The 25,866-nt window shown below is 28.0% G+C and overlaps 1 protein-coding gene across 1 annotated transcript in view; it reads left to right on the top strand.

The window, feature by feature from the left end:
• The window catches only part of LOC123304024 (adenylate cyclase type 6), a 229,251-nt gene that overhangs the window by 150,569 nt on the left and 52,816 nt on the right, over positions 1 to 25,866 (top strand). The window contains 2 exon segments of the mRNA XM_044886331.1: positions 17,055 to 17,090; positions 24,125 to 24,255. Of these exon segments, the coding sequence (XP_044742266.1) occupies positions 17,055 to 17,090; positions 24,125 to 24,255 (167 nt within the window).

Below are 25,866 nucleotides of genomic sequence, written 5' to 3'. Positions count from 1 at the left end.
AGTAAAAGGATAACAACGACCAAATGTAGTATATATGTGTGCAATATTTATAAATAAACCTCACATAGCACGGAAATTTAATTTTGAAAATTATATGCCTACATTTGCCAAAACATTAAATTTACATTTATTTCGTATACTATTTACGGTAATTAAATTCTGTAATATACTTCAAAACTAAATTAAAAATATAATTTATGAATGAAAAATAATTAAGTAGTGGCTGATACTCTCGTTGCTGCCTATGTAATTGCTTTCAGTGAGCCGAGACATTAACAATTTTATGGAGTGCCAAATTTTTTAACTAAATTAACAGCAATACCAAACTTAGTAGCTACTAAACTCACATTAGATGATTCGAAGAGCAATATTTAAAATTCTAGTTAAAACTAACTGGGAACACCTACTTTATTATTCACTAGCTTGATACCCTCCTGCTTCACTAGGCTTAAAAGTAAAAGCCACCGCTTTATAGTCTCCAGTTTTAAATTTTTTAAATGCAAACAAAATGCAAAACAGTTAAAAAATTTAAAAGATCGTTATTGTTAATCATAGCATAAATTAAGCAAAAAAAAATTTAACTTAAATTTGTGGGCTATAATAATTTTTTTCGTAGAAGGTCGCATAGTTTAACTATTTTTAAATCACTAACATATGTAAATCTTTTAGGTCAAACGAATAGTTAGATTTTTGTCTAGCTTTCTTTCTCTCAGCTTAAAAAACAAAAAAACAAACAAACAAACAAAGTAAAAGAAAGAATTTTTTTTTATTTTATAAATATAAAATTAACGTACATGAAAGGGCTATAACTTCATGAAAATTTAGTATTTCGGTCAGAATTTTCCATAATAAGCTTACAACAGATTTTACTATACAAAGATACTTTTGTATAAAAGTTGGTTGCTTTCACATTATTATTTAAAAAAAAAAAAAAATTTTATTGTTTATTTAGCATGATAAGAAATTTTTTGTGGGTATCACTATGTCAGCATCGTTGTGTACGCCATTTTGTGTACTATATTGAGGGAATAGATACTTTAGCAATAGTTATGACACGCGAGTCAATGCACTATGGTCGTCAGGCTCATACTGGTTGACGATACCCACAATACTTCTGGATTGCCCTATTCAATACTGTAATAATACTTATGCTGACATAGATACTATAGTATCTGTCTCTATACCAAGCCAGCATTATAGTAAACGCCATGCATATTTTACCGTGTATAAGTACAAATAATACAAAACAAAATATTGTAAATAAATAAAATAATTCTTTTCATCTAAATAATTTCTTCAAACTTGCGTGACTTTTTATGTTTTTAAATAAACATCTCAATTTCTTTTTGTAGTTAAGGTTTAAGTGGTAACTTAAATCACTGTTTCTTTAGTTGAATAACTACCAAAAATATGTTCTTTACTTAAAATAATTAAAAATTATCATTTATAAATAAATTATATTTAATTCAATTCAACTCATTTATTAAATGACCTAGATAAACTTTGGTTTGATCCCATGAAAATATGACCGATTATATTATTTTTAAGTATAAACGTTTTTCCTTTATTGTGATGAAGGCGATCATAATTTCACATTTACCTCAATTACTTTGACAAACTATTTGAATTATACTCCAATTTTGATATAAGCCATAAAAATTTAAAATTAATCGCAGAAATTGTGTAATTCAATTCAATTCAAAAATTCGTAATTATAATTTTCAAAATATTTATAGAATTATTTCTTACAATATTTAAAAGAAATAGAAAGTATATAAATAAATGTCGATTATGATATTGGTATAATATTTTAAGCCAATAATGGTTTCTACGATGGTTGATATTTGTGATATTAAGGCACTAAAATCTTAATTGTAAAACCCATTAATAATTTTTCTTTTGGTTTAAAAAAAACTGTTGTAGCTGTTAACTTAATAGCTGTTGCTTGTTAACAGAATCTTCCAGCATGGAAGTGACAAAAACGGGAGCTAGTATCTTAGCTTCATTTAACGGGTCCATTAGATCAAAAATAGTTCGATGTAGCCTTTTAACAAACCTTCACTGCAATATTACATTTTTTGGCATCATTGTACGGGTATCTACACGTAAGTAAAACAGTATAATTATCCTTCATTAATGATCTCTATATCATTAAATATCTCATTATCACCTATTGCATAATTATCATCATTTAATTGCCTAATTATAGTACCCTCATCCAGCAATGGACTGATAATGAAACGAATATGATTTTCATTTATAATTTTGCACTTTTCCCTTCGTTTCTCAATCAAAATTAACATTTAACAAGTCGTAAAATTTTTGTATGCTTACATCCTACGGTAAAATTAAGCAAACTGTAGATGCTACGATTTAAAAAACAGAATAATTTGTATAAAACGCCAAAAAATAAGTAAAACCTTAAAACCAAGACACGTCTACAAAAAAAAATATTAATACAATTTCAAAGGCACCGCTAGGTTATTTTGTATCTGAAATCAGAAAATCGTACGGATAATTTAAATGACAGTTTAGTGTTAGGTTAGGTAAGGTTATATAGGCTGTCCACGAAGGACACACTTAGGCTATAGAGCTCATTGTGATACCATATATGTGTTTTACCACTTTTCCGCTGATAATTTCATTTATCAGCTTCTAAATTTCAGAGACCTCCTTGATGCATATACCATCTACTACACCAGCCCATCACAACTATTAATTAAATTAATTATGCTGCGACGGCGGAAATCGAACCCGCTACCCTAAGCATACCGCGGGCGGAATTGGTTACGCCTTGACCAACTGAGCTTATAGGGCGATGGTTTAGTAACAATTCCATAATTATTTCTTATCTAAGAGCTTATCATTTTACATTACGCATTAATTCATTTTTACATTAATTTTTATTGTAAATATTATTTTGTTACACGAATTATGTCCTTTCAATTTTTGTTACTGAACTATCACTAAACCGCGTACTGCAAGGCTATTGATACATGTGATATGTACGTAGCAATAAGTATTCAGTGTTAAAATAAACAGCATTGTGATTAAAATGCCTCTACTAGCAATGTAATTTTGTGCAAATATAAAGTAACAAAAAATAAATAAAAGCAAGTGAAAACAAACAATTGACTGAGTTAATTGTTGAAATACCATGTATAGACAGTGTTGATTACTCTATTACATTACACATACATACATGTAACACATACATACTATCAAATTTACGCCTAATTTGCGCCCTCACGGCTAAATAATGAAGTTTACGAAAAAGTATTTCAAATAAAAGTTGTTTTTTTTTTATAAGGAATATTTTTTACACTTAAACTTTTGTTCTATCTCTAACGGTTTACAACATGGGTCCTACGGACCCAAGACCCAATTGACCTATGTTGCTTATTTACGAACTCGACCTCACTTTTTACGTCCTGATTACTCTGTAAAAATTTCCGCTTGATATCTTTTCTCACCTATAACAAAATTTTTTTCGTAGCATCAATATTTTTAAGCGTTACAAACTTGGGACTAAACTTAATATACTATGTATATTTCATATATACATGGTATAAAAAGATGGTTGTTCAGTAACTAAAACACAACCCCTGTTGTTAATATACATTTTCCTAAATGTATATATACAAATATACCTCTTTTGCACATAGGAAAAAAAGTAAATTTGAACACATGTTAACATAAAATGAAATTAGTTGTGTACGTACAACCCACATCGACAATGATTTCCTTGTGCATATCCAACATCCATTGAAATGTTATTTTCTCACAAATATATATTATTATATTAATACATTATATAAATTTTGTCATTTGTTTTATTTTATGATATGATTAAAGAAAACGAATGTGGCTCAGAATTTCAAAAGGCGTTGATTAAAGGTCTTTTTGAAATTTGCATCCTTTTATAATTTTTAAATATTAAATTACAGTCATAACTACTCAATAAAGTATTGTAACCGCCAAAAGGTTCGATGTTTAAATTTCAACACAAATAATTCGTTTTGACTAGTTTTGGCATAGCTTACTTCTTTGCAAAGTAATTATACCCTGTATATATGAAATAAATAAAATAAAATATATCTATATATCAAGGTATACTAGTTTTAGTCCCAAGTTTGTAACACTTTAAAATATTGATGATACGAACAAAATTTTTGTATACATGTTCATCAAATCAACTAATTTGTCTACTTCCGTTTGTCCATCAGTCAACATGATAGCTCAAAAACAAAAAGAGATATCAAGCTGAAATGTTTATGGTATGCTCAGGTCGTAAAAAGTAAGTTTCAGTTCGTAATTGAGCAACGTATGTTAATTGAATCTTGGGTCCGTAGAACTCATCGGTAGAGATAGAACAAAAGTTTGGCTTATTTCTTGTAACTTATTTCTTTTGTCACTGCTCTATAACCCAGTGTCACAATTTTTTCTAAACACAACTAAGTAAAGGACAAAATGTTCTTGTTTTCAAAGAGGGCCTATTACATACAAACTCCAGCTACCTCTATGGACAATAAACTATCACCTTTTCTTGCTCATTTATTTATCAGCCACTTAGAAATTAAGTTAAAGGAAAAGTAAAATAGTGATTTTCCAAAAAATACAATTGTCGGACCTTATGAAACACATCAACAGCAAACACTAAAATATAAATTTCACAATCGAATTATAGTCGACATAGTACTTTCCCATTTTTAGTTCTTTTAATTTCTCGACATAAAACAAATTCGATTTTAATAATTATAGAAAACTGACTCATATTGATAGATACATCACTTCAGATTCTTATTGTCACAAAAATCCAAAATTTGCTGCTTTTCATTCTCTAATTAATTGATTAATAAATATTCCACTTTCTAACTCTTCTTATCTAAAATAATTAAAATACATTAAAAATGTTGCCGTTTTTAATGGTTACACAATCGATTTTATAGAATAGAATAAGTAGACTCTGAAAATAATAAGTAGGGCTAGAGCTATATTTTCTTTCGTTCAGATGCTTTTTATTGAACAGAATTTTTTTTTCTTTCATCATGGAATGATGTCAAAAAAAAATGGATCTTAAAAAAAATTAGAAGGAAATTGAAGGACTAAGTTAGTAACACCAAAAGGCACCTCCTTGACACCCACTTAACTTTCATATCGTAGAGGTAAATAAAGTCATGAAAACCTCCAAAAAAACATGATTTTGTGAAAAACAAAAGAAAAGCTTTGAAATGAATTTTTAAATAAACAATTTTCTCCGAGTATTAACTCTCTTAATATTTCGAATGGGTTTCGTATCAAAATAGAATCAATAGGCTCGCAATTTATCGCTAAAATTTGTAGAATTTTCAATCTTTTGCTTGTAGCTTAAATAATTTTATTGAAGCTTCAATATTTTTAAGCTTTACAAACTTGGGACTAAAGTTAATATACTCTGAAATATCTCATATATATGGTATAAAAATGTAATAAGCGACCTCATTCAAGCGAAATTGCTTATTATACATTATAAAATAAACAAATTCAAATTATTTTGTTTTATTTGATTTACCAAATGTTACCATTAATGGTATAACAATTGGGTAAATATGATAAAAATTGGTGGTATATGTATGTAGGTGTGGTAAATTGTTGGTGTGTATTTTGAATAAATAATAAATCACCACACATCATTCGGCAGTATGACATCTGACCGGGTGGACTTGAACCAGCATCAACGTAAATATCTTCGATTTCTAAAATTTAATCTCCATAGTGCCGTCCGTACACCGAACGATAAATTTAATCTCTTAATATTAGCCCTCTTATAAAATTTTTGTTATACAAGCTTTTCTCTGAGAAAAATATATATTCGAAGCGGTTTTGTAGAAGAAGAATTTACAGTGGCATTAGTTATTGACCCACCCGTTGTTTTGATGTGTATAAATTTTGTTCCCTACATTTTCCCTGTCAACAATATATTTTTTAAATATGATGTTTTTTTTAAATATTTATATAAAATTGTTATTTTTTAAATTAATTATTATTTAAAAAAATGTAGGTTGAACTCGATTTATATGAGTGGCATATGTTAAAATTTTTATGTCTAAAAGCAATAATAATTAATATTTAATAAATGTTGTGTAAAAATATGTTACAGCAAATATTTTCGCAGATGATTATTTAATATTTTCCCATAGTTTTTAAATTTATATATGCTCTCTGAAGTTTGAAGTGTGAAAATAGTGACTATACACTATTTGCTAGTGAGAAGTAAGTGAGTAGTTGTGTGCGTAGTCATGGTAGGGAAAATAAAATCGATGGCAGCGCTTTCAGTAAAAAATTTTGGACATAAAAGCGGTTGTTATGACTAATTTGCTGTTCTTTACATGTAAATGTTATAGTGAATGTCAAATTAAAATTATTGAAAAACACTAATTAATTAAACTTATTGCATTAAAAATTGTGAAAATAAGAAATCAAATTGGACAAATATTATTTTTCAAATGTAAATTATCATAATTATTTATTTAAATTTGTGAGACAATAATATTAAACTTTCAATGTGAATGCAATACATACAATTATATATGCATCCATACAATTCTATAATTAAAGTAGTGTATCGTTACCATGGAAACGCCTCCTATAAAACTCACGCACGGTGCGAATACCACTATTTCAAATAGTGGTGTACTTCTCACTAGCAAATTGTGAACAATCACTACAAAATAGTGATTTGTTATATTTTTCACTATTTCGTTTTTAGAGAGTGATAAGATATGTCAAGTAAAAGGTGCGATTTGGAAAATTTAAATAAATCACTGTATTTTTATTTAAAACGTGTATTTTATTTATGGGTATAAACTTTAAATCGAAATTCAGCCCATAAAAAATCATCACATATTGGGCTCATTAGACAGCTAATTTTATGTCATTTGTATTGAAACATGATTTGTGCACTGGATTTGAATAACATGGCAATCTGGAAGTCGTATTTTGAAACTTTTTATCATGCAGCTGGTGGTGTAGACACAATCAAGACATATCCCCGTAGAAAATAATTCATAGTTGGGAAATCACAAAAATGATGCAACTATTCGAATATTTGAAGCGTTATTCTTGTGTAGGTATTTACGGTGTAGTAACAAAACCTATAGAGCACAAATTATCTGTCAGGTGTCAAATTGACTCCCACTAGAACCAATTAATATTTGTCATGTATGGTTTTAATAGTATTCACAATTTACGCATCATACGATCAAGACATGGTGTGCTCAGGGTCACAATTAATGGCATAAAATTTGATTTCCAATGAGCCCATTATCGTCACGTTTCATACTATTTGTATGTGATTAATATCAATTTTAAATTTTTTCATATTAAAAAATACCTTTTATTTTATTTATTTTTTCTAATTACTTATCTATAGGAGCGCTTGGAATTTAGGCGAGTGAATGAACGATTATCTGCAAATACATAAAGAAAAAAAATTTGGGCCTCCAAAAACCTTTAAATATTTAATTAATCAGATTGATATTATTAAATTGAATGTGTCTAGATATTGTTAGCACTAATTTCAGAAACGGCTGTTCTAATTTCAATGTAATGGAATTTTGAGGAAAAAGTATTTTTTGAAATCATTGAATTCTGTTTGCGATTGTATGGATGACAACCGAAATATACATATAAAATAAACTGACAAAAAATATAATTCTCAAAACACCACACACGATTTTAGTGGTATTTGGTCACTCCGGTTTTCATCAAAGTATACAGCATTTCGTTCCATATAGTTTTGATTAGGTAATCCAAAAAGATAACTCGAAAGTGCAGTCACGGGAAACAGCTAGTATGCTAAGAAAAATTGGTTTCAGGTCTATAATTATGTTTCATTTTTACAAATGGATTTCTAAATACACTTTAAGCAAAGGAAATCTAATACAACCACCTCCTGTGAAATCTGATAGGATTTAATATCAAGTTTGAACTACAGATCACATGTTGAATGAGTGCTCGATCATGGTTTTGTTACAATCGGTGTTCCAAATTAAATTGAAATATATGGTAGTGATATTTCAATCACCAGTTTTATTCGATTTTCTTTAAACTTGGAGGCCAACAACGCCTGTCTATTCATTTCCGTCAAAAAAATTTGTGTCACATTGGGTAAAATGCCGTTTTATAATTTCTGGAAAGTGCATGAGCCAAAACTATAAACACCAAAAACAAAATAAATTTGTTGGTGAAAACATGGGCATTCGCCTATTTCTAATAACATATACAATAAAAAATATATCCACTATATAATTTAACATACAATAACAAATAATTTATTGCATTATACATATATATTTTATTATTGAAAAATGTGGTGTCAAATGCTCACAGGAACTCCGAAAATTTAATCAAATTATATTGAGCTATATTTTAACAAGTTTCGACAAGTTCTTTTATAGTCTATACATAATTATTATCAGGCAAAACATTTAAGAAAACAAGTTTATTTTAAGCGTTATATAACTTACGCTTCTGGTAGTTTAGTCTCGTTCAAACAAATAAGTTTAGGTAATATCTGAAAAAATTTAGTTTTTGTATAAATAGGTGAGAGCGCAAATAAATACATACGATATACATTATACATACGTACTAAATGATTTACTTGCGTTTCCACCATTTAAAATTACTTAACGATGTACCAGCATGGTATTTGCAGTTTCTATGTTAAAGCAATGGTACAATTTTTTTTTCGACAGAATTTAACGAAAAATTAAATTTAAGAATTTAATAATGCTTACTATTAATTCCCAAAGTTTCAGAAATTTTGACCGTTTAAAATGGGAAATAATTATGCCAACGTCCCAATTTCGATCAATTTACGTCAAAATTAATATCTCGAAAGTGAAAATTAATTTCTAAATTTTTTTTTTAGAATTGTATTGTATAAACATTTTTTTCTACTTTTTCTTCAATATATAATAATATCATAAAAAATAGTTGGAGAGACCGGACATTTTACATGCTTTAAATGGGACATGACCCTCAAAATCGCGAACTTTGTCTTTAAATATCTCGCGATCTAAACGGTCAAAAATTATGAAATTTTAGGAATTCATAAATAAAGCTATTATAAACCCGAGAAAAAAAATTCGGCCAAATCTGTCGAAAAGTGATTTCATGCTGGTACTACCTTAAACCTAATAGGAACTTGTAATGAATAATACAACAGTCAATTTACTATTAATATCGATGTAATTAATTAATAGTTTGTATGGCCTACCTTTTTATGGTGAGTTATATTAATAGCTGTTGCTTCTATTATGTTTACATGGTAATACGTTTTGTTTAATTTTTTGTATAAAAGATTATAATGGAAGAGCCAGCCAGACCAAAAAGTTCGTTGACTTTACTAAAACTGATCATTTGAGGTTTGGTTGTAATAGTTGTGTACACACACATACTGCGGTCAGTCAAGCGAACGATAGAACAGGAGTCAGATATATGCTATCGAAACCGTTAAGTTTTACGTGGTACTAAAATAAATTTACTAAAGTTGAAAATTGTTATACATATTGTATGTTGCATATAAATGCTAGTTATGATTGTCAGTCAGTTAGGTGTTAGAACAGGGCTGGTCAGTCAGTCCTCATTTATGAAAAATAAATAGATAAGAATCATTTATGATTTCTGTGGTATTTAAATGAATTTATTAATTCGATAATAAAATGTAAAGTTGATTTTATTATTTCGGGCTTTCAGTATTTCCAGAAGGCAATTTTATGAACCGTCATCATAAGCTCAATATGGTAACTATAATATGAAACGTTTAACGACAAGAAAGTGTTTATTTAGTTTAAATGAAATAGGGATTAAGTGATTATTTTTCACGGACTTATCGTTCGTGGTTCAAAGGCAATAAATATCATAAAATTGAATCGCTTGGAGTGAAGACCGTACTTGTTACTTTTATGACACACACAAACACACACACTTTCACAAACCCATTTTTCGCGAAATTTATGTGATTTTATCTCTGATACAAACCCTCATGTGTGTGTGAGTATGTTTGTGCCAACAACTATTTTTATGTCATCATACATCCGTGAGAAAACGTAGCGCACATTTTCAAAAGTCGTCGTAATCGTCTTGAATTTTTTTTTCAAATTAGCCTTCATTTCATCATTTTTTTCAAATGATTTATTCTTATTTATTAAAAATTTTAATAATTTTGTTTTTCAATCAAATTTTAAATGAAAATACTCAATAAACTTAATTGCATTAAACAAAACATTTTTTTTAATTTACCTTTGTCAAGTGTGTATCCCGGAATTAAGTACCTACCTCCATTCTCGGAATCAGCTTTTATCACAGAATTAGAGATAAAGTCCAAAAATTAATGTTTACTACTATAAAGTAAAGTTTTAGGCGTGAAAAAATGATAAAAACTAATTCTCAATAAATCATTTTGTACGATAATCTAATTTTTATAGTAGAAATATTTATATTTATTTCAAAAATCAGCTTCAAAGTCCGTTATACCTAAATATTCCGTAATATGGTACATTTACATTATTATTATAACCATCTGCATCTGCATATAGACGTAAAAATTCCCATAAATAAATGATATATATTTGTTTAAGCTTTATTGATAAATTCATTCACATATCAAATATTAAATTTCGGATAGAAAGGTTTTATTTTCATTACGAAAATCGAATAGAAAATTGTATAGGTACTACCTTTACGTTTTCAGCAGTACAAGGTCAATTTTTTTAAGAAAATTTGTGTGGTTTGGGGTGTGTGCGATTTTATTAATCAATCAATTTTAAATTTTAATTGGCGAGTATCATCACTGTCATAAAGAGGCATCAAGTTCATTAGACTTGCCAAATTTATTATAAAAGATTGTGGGATGGCAAACACACAATTCGGAACTTCTCGTTTTATACTGTAAAATGAACAAAAATTTTACATCAGAATTTAATTCTGATCATATTAAATAGAATAAAAGTAGTAGACTAATAGTAAGAAAAGTATTAAGAATAATTTTCTCTACAAAAAATGTACATGTGATCATTTTTTGTCGATAACTGTTGCGATTTTTGATAACATAAAGCAGTGTTTTTCATTAAAGTGTGGGTTGTGTCACCCACACTTGGTGTATCGCAAAGCCTCTACTAGGGGATTTCGGGGGATTTTGAAGATTCACTATCTCGTTGAGGATAATGTTGATCTTTTCAAAAGTTGATTCATTTTCAATAATTACACGGATATAAATGCATTGCGTTTACTACAATGCCGGTATAATATAGAGACAGATTCTATATAGTATCTATGTTAACATAAGTAATATTACAGTATTGAATAGGGTTATCCACCAGAAATATTGTGGGTATCGCAAACCAGTGTGGCTAAGTCCGACATAACTATTGCTAATGTTATTTTTCCCGCAATACAGTAAATTTTATGGCGTTCACACCAATACAACATTGCGTTCACTCCGGTACTGACATAGTGACATTTCTTACCGCACCACAAAAATTTCTTACCTAATACAACTGCAATGTGTGTTTCAAGTTAGTTCAGTGTGCGTGTCACTTCAGACACCTCGCGTTGTGTTAATTATGCACGAATTTGATATTTATAATATAGTAATAAAATTCAGGTTAGGACCAGCGGAGGGTGAAGGTCGCAAAATATTTTAGATACAAAGGGGGTTGTACCAAAAACAATTTGAAAAACACCGACATAGAGTATACAAAGATATCGAATTGTTTATCAAAAGTAATCGAACATAAAGGTTAATATTTATAGAGTTATTCAAAATTTTAAATATATTCTTTCGAATATTTGGGCTATGTTTGCATGCATAGACAACCAATTATAATAATAAATACTTATTATCTATGTTTGCATGTACAGACAGATATTATTCAGAAAGAAATGAACCTTCCCCCTAAAGCCCATATCCAATGCGTCTTGTTTCTATTATATCTATCATACCAATATGTAACATATGTACAAAATAAATTGATGTGTTTCATTTTTCTTGGTCCAAATTGAAATTTTTATTTGATAAATAATGTGATATTTATATTCGGATGCATAAGTTTTCTTGGTAGCGTTTTCCATGTTAACGATACTCTACTTTATTAATATAATTAAATGGATGGCCAGTTTACATTAGAAATTTAAAATTTAATAATATTTATAGAAAATTTAATATTTTTAAGTAATTATGTTAATTTTTATTTCAAAATTTTATTATAAAAACAGTCATAAAAGCCACCTTTTACCCCAAAACTAACCACTGAAAGCGCTAGCGTCGATTTGATTGTTCTTATCATGACTACGCACCCAACGGATACATATATAATTTAAAACATTACGTATTATATTTGCTGTACAGAATATCATTAATTAAGCATCTATCCGCACAATCATCATTGTAAATATATTGGGTTGTTCAATAAGATGTTACAACTTAATTGGAAAATTTTTGTTCAAATAGATTTTACCACTTAAATGAGGGACATACATTGTCCAAAAAGATGTTACCACATAAATAGGGTAGACTTGTATTATATTATTTTATTTAAGTTATTATTATTGTTATACCCGAAATCATTTCTCGCATTTACGTGGTAATATTTTATTGAACAGCTCGGTATTAATGTAAAATTTATCTCATTTCAAGGACAAAAAAACAAAATATTAAATAAAATATTGCTACTATAAAAAAATATAAACTACTATAAACAAAGCTAACCTCCCCTTATAGCCCTGGAGCCCGTGACAGTAAAACTGCACTTACACGGATTTCGAAAGTATTTTGCACTTTCATAGAAATTAATTTGTAAGAGAACATTTTATTCCAAATTTTATCTATTTTCAGGAAAATTTGGTGTGACAGCTCTTGACGTGGCAGACAGGCCTGTCACTAATTTTTAATATTTAAAGCCATTAAGATTTTGCCCTTATCGCGGAATTAATTTTTGTTTAAAAGTAAATAAATAAACGTAAAGTTAATAAAAAATATTTCTGCCAAGATAAACCCTGGCACATCTAGTCCATTTTGTACCTACCGTTAAATAACATTGATTCAAATGCGAAATTTCGAAATACGTGTAAATGCAGTTTTTCTGACACGGGCTTCCCGCTTATTATTAAAACTATTTAATTTTGTAAATTTCTCGAAAAGGGGCAACGTTGTAACGTAATAATTGTGTACGCCAAACTCATACCCACAAAAAGAAGCCATATACACAAACAGTCACGAAGACAAGGCATATTATTTGAAAGCAACAATTATATAAAAGAAACTTTGAGTATTATTACGGTTGTATTCTTTCACAATAAATTTTTACATATTTTACTTGAAATGGTATTATATTATTTTAATATATCACAATTGACGTTTATTCTACTTTAATAACTGTTGTCATTTATGATAAGAATAACCTTGAGATAGAATCTCTATATTATATTATAAATGCGAAAGTAAGCATGTTTGTTTGTTACGCTTTCACGCTTAAAGTAGCGAACGGTTTTTAATGAAACTGTACAACAATATAGCTGATATATAAGAATAACACATGAACTATAATTTATAAAGATATATTTAAAAAAATATATAAAAAATTAAAAAATTTAATTTAATTTGACATTTGAAATTACCATAAATTACAGATTTCTGTAAAAATAGTCAATATAAAATATTTCAAGGCCATCTTCTCTGATATACTCAATGAATAATTACAATTATACATTTAAAAAATTATATATTTTACCTGTGTAAAACAATCCCCACTATTATTGCGAGTGTTATAGAAAAGGGATAGGCGGAAGCAATCTTTATCAATCTTTACTTTTAAACCTAGCGAAGCGGGTGGGTATCACTCTAATTTCATAATAAAAAGAAACGAAATTTTATAATTCAAATGTTTTTCAAAAAGTATTTTAATTAAATTTCAGTTGAAAATATCAAGCGCCTCAGATTACTTTAAATTTTAATATATTTCAGTGCAACTAATTCTTTATCTAAAGTGCAAAACAAAATAATTTATAAATATAGGCATTTAAAATGAAGAGCATACAAATTTTGACGAAATTTAAACACGCACCTATCAAAACCTCGCGATCAGACAAAAATTATAGTTTTAACCTCCTATTTGAAGTTCCCCGTTAGGTGGTTAGAAAAAAATTTTCCCTTCAGCAGCCAAAAAATGAATGTATCTAAAACGCCAAATTTTCCAGCCAAGTTTTGATGAAACAAAAACTTTGTTTTATCACCCTATCAAATATCAGACGGTTAAGTGAAACTATACCTAAGAAACTAAGAACTTCTATCTAAATTGAACGGCTTATGTGAGATATGTTCGATGAAATATAGAAAATTATTATTTTATTTAAAAGAGTACTTTATGGCAAATTTTTATGATATATGATAATAGTCAAATACAATCCGTATAGAATCACCGAGAGGCGAGTATGCAAAACATACAATTTTAGATTAGTCAACAGCATAAATTCGGATCTATCATAGTATTGTTTCCACTTTCTTTTAAGGGCGCATTCAAATTTCATGTTTTAATTTTAAAAATGTGATTAAATATATATAATTTTTTAATTAATGTTTTGAAAAACAATTTAAGGCGGTTATGGACAAGTTTTAAACATTCTTTGATTGTCGTGAAACTTTATAATTTTTTAAGAATCTTCTTAAATATCCCTTAGCAAAATTTTCGAAAAATAAAAGCACCCAGTTAAGATAGAATATGAGTACCTATAACATATCCAAATTTTAATTGATAAACCCTGATAGAGTAAATGGTTTTTTTATCTGGAAAACCGCTTTTCTTTATAAAGTTTTTTTTTCCGCCAATGAATATTTAAGAGGATTCTTTAAGTTTCTCACCAATCAAAGAATTCAATTTAAGAAATGAATATATATTAATATTATAGTGATACTTCTTTCGTCGCGTTATAGAAAAATTATGAGAGTGAGTTTTTATATGTGCCGCTAAAACTACAAATTGAAGTTTTATTTAACACCATAAAATTAATCCATAAACGGAATGTTACTTACAATAGACAAGGATTGATAGAAGACAGATTGCCGTCTTTGAACAACTCAGATTAGCTTATGTAATCGAAATTACAATTTTTTGTAGTGAATCATGACTATGTAATTAATAATTTGTTTACATTATTATATAAATTAATATATTTGTTATTACCGTAACAAACACAACAACAAATAAACAATTATCCTTGCTTTCACATTTATAATACTCATAGGCCATATCTTAAACAAAATTTTTTACAGGTGCTACGTGCACTTGGTCCATTTTATCTTTAATATGACACTCGTCAACGTTTGACAAAATGACAAAATAAATTATTTTCATTATTGATGAGCAATTTACTATCTATGACAAAGAATAGAAAATAAATAACAGTATTTTATAATGTTTATTTTTACTATTGAATAAAAATAAATTATGATAGTAATTTATTACTATTTCAATAAAATGGATTCTCATAAAATTGTTATTATTTTTACAATTGTACCTACTTTATTTACAAACATTTAGCAGTTTAATATATCATTGCTTCATATAGTAAACAAGAATATAATTCTATTTCAATAGCAAGTAAACATTGCAAATTTTACCTTAATCCTTAAACTTTAGCCTTAATTATATCATTCTCATTATACACATGGAAATATTATTGTACAAGAAATACGCAAACTTCACTTATATATGTAGATTTAGTGTGTATGTTAGTAGTAAAACTTGAAATGGCTGAGTCCAAAAGGCTCCATAATGGTTTTAAGTTGCTCATTGACCGTTTTGACAGGCAACAAGTGAAATTTACAAAACCTTCGACAATTTTTCGGGTACGGAACTTTAAATTCGCACATAGCTAAGAACACTCTCCATTAAACTACCTTTCAAACGAAACCAAAAAATTTAAAATAGGTTCATCTGCTTAGGCGCTACGATGCCACAGACAGACACAAACTCACATAGCGGTCAAACTTATAACAACCTTTTTTTAGTTCGGGGGTTAAAAAATCGCAGAGACTAAAGCGCATCTTAGTTTTCCATTTTTCATATAAAGCGAATCAAATTTTTAAAGTAGCATGAGCCTGCCATTTTTGTTAACTCGCATTAAAAGTTTGGCATTTATGAAAATGTTTTAAACCAAAACTAAGTTTTTAAACATCCAGCTCAACTTGTATTAAGCCTATCCATTGTAACTTTGCATTATATTCCAGCTTTTTAGATTATAATTTCTCTGCCACAAAAAGAAGCATAAACCAACTAAGCTCGGCCCAGCTCAACCAGTATTAATTTTACCCAACTCATAAAGTTGAACTTATTGAATGTGGATGGAAATGATTCATGATAGTTCATAAATGGGTTTCAAGCTAGATAAAATTACAATTTTTTTTACGACAGTTATACAATATGTCTTGAAGCATTTTTTTTTAAATTTAGCACCATTAAAGAACTGTTTGTCTTCGGAATAAGTAAATTTCCAAATATTGACATGTAGTTTTATGCAACGTTTTCAGAATATCAACTGGAATTTTTCCTATCTATAACCTGCAAATTATTTTAATAAATCGATATAATAGCTTATTTAAATTGAGGAAAAAGAACGAACGGAATAATTTTTCCCTATTATTTGTTTGTTAATTTTTGCGGTAATGTATTACCTATGAAATGTGCCAAATTTACTTATAGCCACCTAATACATCATTCTATCTATCTTCTTTATCAATCGATGTCAATCGATACCTATATATATATATTATCTATATCATCTATTATGTCTTTCAAAATATTTCAGATACCTTCATACTTACATTTGATGTAAAGCATTATTATATAATTGAAAATATTCTAAATTTTATTTCAATCGACAACTAAACGGTATAGTATTGATTTTAAAATTGTTTGTTTCTATCGAAAAACTATTTTTATTAGTACCAATAGCAAATACCCTATGTATGAATTTACATTAAATAATACATAACATAATTATTGTTAATTTTTTAGACCATAATTCAAAGAATTCATTCGTGTCAAAATTAAGCTGACCATGCCAAATCCATTGGGTTTCCAACAGCGAAAGTATTTAACAACTTCATGTGAAACATTTTCGATTGTTAGTGTTTTACACTTTACTTAGTTTAGGGTATAGAGCAAGTTTAACCCAATATCTAAAAATTTGTTATGAATAAAGAGCAAAGTTTTGAAATCTGGTATACATTCAACCAAACTTTAGATAACAAAATTGTTTCAAATATAGATACAATCAAATTTTGTTCGAAGCATTTATTTGAAAATGCAATGGATTTGATATAAATTTTGAAGCACGCTTAGATTTTAATGCCCTTATTTCTGCGGAATGTTGAAGAGAAAATTACTAAAAACAAAATAAGAAAAAAATGCAGAAAGTTTTGCTTTTAATTCTATTTTAAAATCGTTTAACAAGACATGAAAATGGCAGACTCAAAAATCATAAGAAAGTCACAAAACTAGATTTCCATTTTAAAACTGAGGATTCAATTTAAATTTTGTTCGTTACCAGACTGATCGTTCTTCTAAAGAAAATCTTCCAAAAAAAAATGAAATCTCAAATCTTTGCTCATCAATATTTCATATTTCATCATGTAGTTGCATCGCATAAAACGCGGTCAGAAAACAGTGATTATCAAAAACGTAATTATATACAAATTATAGTATTTCTTCAGGAAATTTTCGATAAAATTTAGTGGATCAAAGCAACGCTTATGTTGTTTCAGTAAAATAGAATGCTTTACTACTAAAAGGTTTTAAGGATTCAAGTGGCGTTAGAACCGTTTGCTTCCATTATCAATAAAATTTGATATATTTTATTCTATTCTTGAAACTTTGGAAGTAAAAAAAGCGATCAAAAAGTATTTAAGCATCGAAGTAACTGAATGGATGAAACTAATATGGTTTTTCTAAACTATAGTTTAAATTTAGTTTTTATCATTTTTTTACCTGCTAATTTTCTAATTAGTAAAAATGGCTCTCATCTAAAAACTAAAAGAGACAAATTCGAGTACATCTACCTACTTATTTGTATAATATGGTACAAGTTTTATTTTTAAATTTTTTCGAAATAAGTACCCATCCAATTTCATCAAAAGCTCATGGTATAAAAATAAAATATTTGAAGTCAATTGTTTATTTTCTATTTGTTTGTTTTTTGTCGACATTGGTAAATTGTTATTTGTTTTGATTCGATTTAACTAAAAAAAAATTTAGGAAATTAATCCGATTTTATCAAATTTTAAATACCAGGAAATTATTTTTAAAATAGAAAAAAATAACATATTATACATAATATGGATGAACAAGTCTATATAAAAAATATTTTTTTCATCGAGAGTCGAAATTTTATTTTATTTCAAAAAAGTATTTTGTGAATAAGAAGCCATTTAGTTTTAGGTTCAAATGAAATCCATTCAGAAAGTTTCTATGATTATTTTTATGTTATCTGTAAGAATAATTTTTTTTCCTTTCCGTAAATTTTTTTTTATTCTATATTTATTAATATTTTTTCTAAAAGAAAACCATTTTCCAAGGTCAACGAAAGAAACTGGTTTGTATGTATTTTAATTCAACATAAGGGCAGTTCTATAAAATAAGGAATTTTTTGGCGTTTTTGCTAAAATATCATGAAAAACTGTTTTGATTGTTTCTCTAATTTAATTAAAATTCATTAAAATTCAAAGTGTGTAATTCTAACAAACCTGCAGTGCCCTCGAACGAAATCTAGAAATAGGTATATTGTGATTTATTTACTACTACTTTAAGACCATAAATAAAGAAATAATGAAATTTATTATTTTTTCAGGCTTGGGAGACATATTATCTCATTTTACAAAAAATTTATTACCTAACAAGTTCTTCCTGAAATTTGTTTTTAGGATTTTATATCGTGATCCTTTATATCCTGTTCAATGTAAAGCAAGTGAAGCGCTGTGGATCTTTTTTCATTTATAGTTGTATAGTCAACCCGGCACAATCAACGGAGTAAATCGCTTCAAAATCAGTCGAGGTCTCTCTCTCTTACTTCCAAAATAAATAAATAGTATGTGTAATTTTAGCGTTTTGATATGTAAATTGCTTAGAGAAAAATTTAATTCAACTTAATTTTTGTTCGAATGTTCATAATTGATGTTCGCGGTGTGCTTAGGGTATCGGGTTCGATCCCCGCCGTCGAAACAAAATTAATTTAATTATTAGTTGTGATGAGCTGAAATTGAGGAGCTGAAATGAAATTATCAGCGAAAAGGTGGTACACATATAAATACATATATGGTATCACACAATGGGCTCTATAGTGTACTTCGTGGACAGCCAATATAACCTAATCTATTATCCTTACTTTTATTACGATATTTTTGTAAAATATAGAATGAAATTACTCAGACAGTTTTTAATCTGACTTTACACGTAGAGTATTTATTTATTCCTGGGCCCAATTCTGAAGTCTAACCGACAGGCACTCTTCTGCTGCTCAATTTTTCTTTAATTACCATAAATCTAAAACTTTAGAATATTGTGACTGTTCCACTTAATATAGGCTAGAAGCCGTTGTATTTTTGATATGAATGAATTTCACAACTGAATGTACAAAAAATTTCGGGCCCAAATCAGACTCATTTGCTTTCGTAGTTTATAGAATATCCCATAAATGTTTGATAATTTATTATTAGCTATCACTGCAAATATGATAGTTAATACAATACCCAGATATCGTTTTCAATTAAAAAACGAATAGAAAATATAAATTTCTATAAACTTCTGAAATTTTTGAATGATGAATAACCTTTTACTGGTGGCTTATTTTATCAAAATATCCTGTAGTTTGACCAATGATGCCAAATATTATCTTGCATGTAATAAAGTGGAGCCAAATCCACCTAAAAACCATGCCCTATCTCGTTCTTTATCCACCAACCCTAAAATGGAATATCTGCACATTAAATACACAACTATTACTCAAATAATTAATAGACTGTGTTGATTACACTATCACATTACACATACATTCATGTCACACATACATAATGGATATTCCAATATAGGAACACACAATATAGGTTGCGCCTAATTTGCGCTCTCACGGGTAAACACTGATGTTTACGAAAAAATGTTTACAACAAAAGTTGTTTATTTTTTTATAAGGAACATTTTTTACATTTAAATTTTGTTCTATCTCTAACGGTTTACAAAATGGGTCTACGACTTAAGACCCATTTTACCTATGTTGCCCAATTACGAACTCGACCTCACTTTTCATTTTTCGTTTTTGAGTTCTAGTTCTTTCATTAATAACTTATTTTTATGTTATTCGAAAAACTGGTAAATTAGAAAGTATTAATCGTAAAAAGTTTGTACAAAGATACAATTATTTCACATATACGTTTTCATTAATTAATAACTTAAATTTTTTGCCAATTTGTCTTATCATAACTTTAACAAACTTAATATTTTGAATATATGAAGGTATATAAAACATGACTTTATCAGTAGTATATTTAATCATTGTTATATTAAATTTAAATCATAGCCTATGTAATCTAAAAATATTTTAATACCTTAGTCTAGACGAGATTGTTGTAAATATTCTTTAAACATGATAAATTTGAAAATTATGTAAAATTAGGTAGTAGTAAAATAAACTGTTCAAATAAAAAAACTTTTTGTTCATACAACAATCCCTATCCCTATATATTATTATATGTGAAAGTAAGCATGTTTGTTTGTTTGTTTGTTACGCTTTCACGCTAAAACTAGCGAATGGTTTTTAATGAAACTGAAAAAAAAAATTTAAAAATTAATTTAATTTGACATTACCATAAACTACAGATTTCTGTAAAAGTAGTCATTTGACCTTACCATAAATTACAGATTTCTTAAAAACAGTCAATATAAAATATTTCACGGCCATCTTTTCTGATATACTCAATGAATAATTACGACTATTATACATAAAAAAATAAAAAATCATACATATATTTTACCTGTGTAAAACAATCCTTACCATTATTTCGAGTGTTATAGAAAGGGGATAAGCGAGAGCAATCTTTATCAATATTTTCTTTTAAACCCAGCGAAGCGGGTGGGTATCACTATAGTATATTATAAATGTGAAAGTAAGGATGGTTGTTTGTTTGTTTGTTACGCTTTCACGCTAAGACTAGCCAATGGTTTTTAATGAAACTGTACAGTATGAAATATAGCTGATATATCAGAATAACACATGAACCATAATTTATAAAGATATATTTTTAAAAAAAAATTATATTATATTTGGCATTTACCATTTTTTTAATTTTTACAGAAATCTTTCTATGATATATGATCCTCATTTTGAACCATAAATTAAAGGATTCTGTAAAAATTTAAAATATTAAATATCAAACAAATCACAACCAACTTTTCTGATATACTCAATGAATTATGACTATTTTACGTTTGACAAAATTGAAAACTGTGTATATCAAGAGAGGGTAGAGGCTATAAAGCGGTGGTTTTTGCTTTTAAGTGAAGCGGGCGGGTATCAATCTCGTTTATAATAAATGACACATTTTTTAGTCTGTAGGTTAGTAAACAATATGTCTGAATGAAATATTATTTGTTCGTAAAAAATATTATTTGAAATTTCTGGGTAATAGGCTTTATATTATTGGTAAATCATTTTTCAAGTGAATGATTTAAAAAAAAAAAAAAAGAAACAATTAAATTTTTTTCTAATAATATATATTGATTTTTTTTTTTTGTGTGTGTGTATTAATAATAAATTTTGTAAGTTGAAATATTCTCAAATATGCTTTTGTAATTTTGAGGTTTCATAAAAAAAAAATAGCGCATTAATGGGGGAGGTTTGCCATAAGATGTTCGTACGGTATATGACAGTATTTTTGATTTTGCATCCCATTTATCACTTGACTCTTTCCCAAGAAACACATTCCATTAAATTATTTAATTAATAAACACAAAAATAAAAAAGTTAAAATAAAAAATTTCATTGGCGCCTTCGTAACAAAAAAAAAACTTTTCTTTTAATTCTTCTGAAATCCACTTAACTAATTCAGTTAAGGATGTACGAGCATTAAGGGGATTTTAAATAAAAAGCTAGATTTTTTATATGAAGTTGGTCTATGTCTAAATCGATTCTGAAAATGTTAGGGAGTGGGCTCTGCCCCGTTATTTAAATAAATAAATGACTTCAAAAATAAGCATATTTTACATTGATTTTATGGGATTTACCGTTTTACCATAAAATCAAAGTCCATTATATGTCCATTTTTGAAGTCATTTATTTATTTAAATAATGAGGCATAATCCACCCCCCGACTTGTAGCCGACTAATTAAGGATGTATGACCACGGTATTGGGGACACAAATTTAAAAAAATATAAATTTTCAATTTTGATGGAGAAATATATTATAACTTGGCAACATAAGACGAAAAGTAAGTATAAAATTTTTCGATATTTGGAGTAATTTTCAGAATATCGAAAATTGAAACTTTTGTTTGAAATTCTATTTAGCTTTCGATATTTCGAAAATCAAGACAGATATCGATCAAATTTTTCTTATTTTTCGTCCACATTCATGAATTTTATCCTCAAAGCTGAAAATAAGTTACAAATTATTTTAACCCTAATTTTAGCCTTGATGCTCGTACTACCTTAAATCCGTTCATGTATGCAAATATACAACCAAATTTTGCGTAAATGGGTCCTGAATTGAAAGAGCTTTAAAGATCTTTAAATTATCCAAGATAATTTTTTGGAACTATGTTCCATATCGCACGCTCTGATTTGTTTGCTGGTTGGGAGATAAATCCAAAAAATGTGCAACGTGACACCAAAAACCGACATGTAGATTACCTAAGAAACTAAAACTTTTTGAATCGATTCAGCTTGCCATAAATTATGTCTGTCATTCAAAAAAATTTGTTGTGAGTTATCAGAAGTTAAATATATTAGAGATTATTTAAAGTAAGTAGAAGGATGTTATGTCATATTAAATATCCTGTTCAATTAAATTGTGGGTAATATGCCCACATATTGGGTTGACTACTAAATCAGAAGTATGTCTTTTTTAAACTAATATTACAATTAATTCATAACTCTTTACATCTTTTTGTTTATAAGCAATTTGCCAATACACATTCGAGCATCTAAACTGACTAATTGAATGCCCAAAAATGGTAATTTTAATACCGGGTCCTTAAAATCTAAAGATCTGTTGAAATCTCTCCATCCATATTTTTTGTTCGGGAAAATTACCTCATTGTTATCATAGGTTTGCAGATACTTTTACTTACCTTCATTTTACTTCGATACAAATTTGCATAAATAATAAGCTGAGGGAAAAACTGTAACTTTAAATAATATGTGACGGAAGTTTAAACACAACTGACAGACTTTAAATACGGCTCCCATAGTTCCAACTCCTATACAATATAGGAACATGTAATAAAAATTAAAATAATACACAACTGACTGGTGTGAATTGTTTTTATGACAGGCATGCAAACAACTTAAAAGTATCTACGAATAAATAATAGGAAAAAGTGTAGTACCTAGAATAAAAAATTACATTTTTATGTTTTTTAACGCCAGAAATTAAAATAACCCAATTGGACATTGCCTCTCTCTATTTATAGCACTGTTATTCCTCATCACAAGGTGTTTTTTTAAGAATTTAAATATTAAATAAATATCAAAAAAAGTAGTTGAGAATAATGCATAATATGTGAACCATAATACAACAACATTAATCACCCACCAGTGTATCCTGCCATCGCGATCGACCAGTCTTGAAAACTTTCACAACATGTAAGGAATGTGATTAAACATTGAAAATCCTACACGTTCTTCCTACAGATATATAATATAGGTACTACTTGTTACCCAATAAAATATCCCAAAAACAATTTTAGAACAAGTAAAACGAACAAAACAATAATATCATTTCATTTCTACTGTTTCTTTGGCAACTGACACAATAAAATGTTATATAATGTATGTTATATTATTTATTTTAATTTCAGATTTGGTGTGGTATTATAGCATTAGGATGTACTAATTTAGCTGGTGCATTGACCCATTACCCTCGTGAGGTTGCACAAAGACGTGCATTCCTTGAAACACGACAATGTATTGAAGCTCGTTTAACTACACAACGTGAAAATCAACAGCAGGTCAGTGAATAACACCATATTATAAAATTCATAATATAATATTCTTACATGGTAAACAGTGTTTAGTTTCATTGATAATACTAACGGATAATAAGATCGGATAATATGCAGACAAAAAACAATTCAATGATGAGGCTTTCACAAGACAACATTCCATAAATTCCAAAAGACACTATGGCTATTGCTACAAACTATTGCACAAAACTTTAAGCCCTTCTAATCCTTTTTTGAAAGCGATAACAATTTCGCGATTAACATATTTTTTGAAAAATATGTAAATATACAGAATATGAAGTCAAATTGAAAAAAGGGGTAAAACTCGCTTCATTGTCTTAAATATAATAATATTGTTTTTGAGAAAAATTAATTCAAATTATAAAATTCCAAACGATTATAACAGGATATTTGGCATATTGTATTCACTAAGAAGCTTTCGCTAAATGGACACTTTTAAAAACACAAATTAAATGAAAGAGATATACTATATTACACGAATCGATGTGGTTAAAGCCTTTCATCTTTTTTTGGTTCTAAAATTTTCCATCTCAGAAATAAAAATCTCCTTTTTTATAACTGCAATCGATTTCTGACTTGAAATCATTTAAAAGCATTTCCACATATAAGAAAGCAAAATATTCCGACCGGATTCATTCAATTGTATTTTGAGTAATAACAGAATAAACTTTCAATCGCAGTGGTGGGAAAGTTCTATATTATTTCCTTTATCCCTTCAGCTTCGGTGTGTGTGTGCGAGTCTTTTTTAATATTAACAAAAAACTACTAAAACCAACTACTTTTAAATCATCGTGTTGCAAAAATCGTAGGAAACCTCAAATATCATTAATGCGTACTGTGAGCAAAAGTACATATACTACAATCATCTTCGGGTTTCACCTTGGAATCTAATGGAATAAGCTGAATCTATGTGACTTTGAATCCAAAGTGACATAAGGTGCCGTGTGCGCGTCCTTAGATATTCAAGGCCAAAAGTCGCAAAAATCTATAATTTTATAATATTTCGTTTCCTTTGCCTTCAATGATATTTACATTTACTATTAAAATTCTAGAGGATAAAATTCTCTACAAATTTTGTCTGAAACTTTTATTTGTAAGTTGAATCGTTTTTGAAATAGAGGGCACAGAAAATGAAACGCTTAGCTTAACGTACTTTAGTGCTATCTATATTTATAAATATAAGGTATTAAATAATCATTCATTAAATACTACTTAAATAATTTTATTTAATACTTTATAATACCTTAAACGGTCCAACGTATATAAAAAAGTTTCAGACAAAATTTGTAGAGAGTTGTATCTTCTACAACTTTAATAATAAATGTTAATACGATTGAACGCAGAAGGAAACGAGATATTCTCAAAAAACAGATTTTCGCGACCTTTAACCTTGAATATCAAAGGGCACACATAAAATAAACGTTTGCACAAAAATTAAGCTTATTCCGTTAGACTTCGAGGTTGATCACTTTCTTTGACTAAGATGATCGAGTTAACAGTTATGTACTTAAATAAGAAAAATTTGCATTTAAGAATACAACATAGCATCTTATCCGATTTCAGCGATTAAAATAGGAAAATATACACATCGTAAAT

Source organism: Chrysoperla carnea, chromosome 1, assembly GCF_905475395.1.
Source record: "Chrysoperla carnea chromosome 1, inChrCarn1.1, whole genome shotgun sequence".
NCBI lineage: Eukaryota > Metazoa > Arthropoda > Insecta > Neuroptera > Chrysopidae > Chrysoperla > Chrysoperla carnea.
This window is presented reverse-complemented; position numbering and strand designations above follow the sequence as displayed.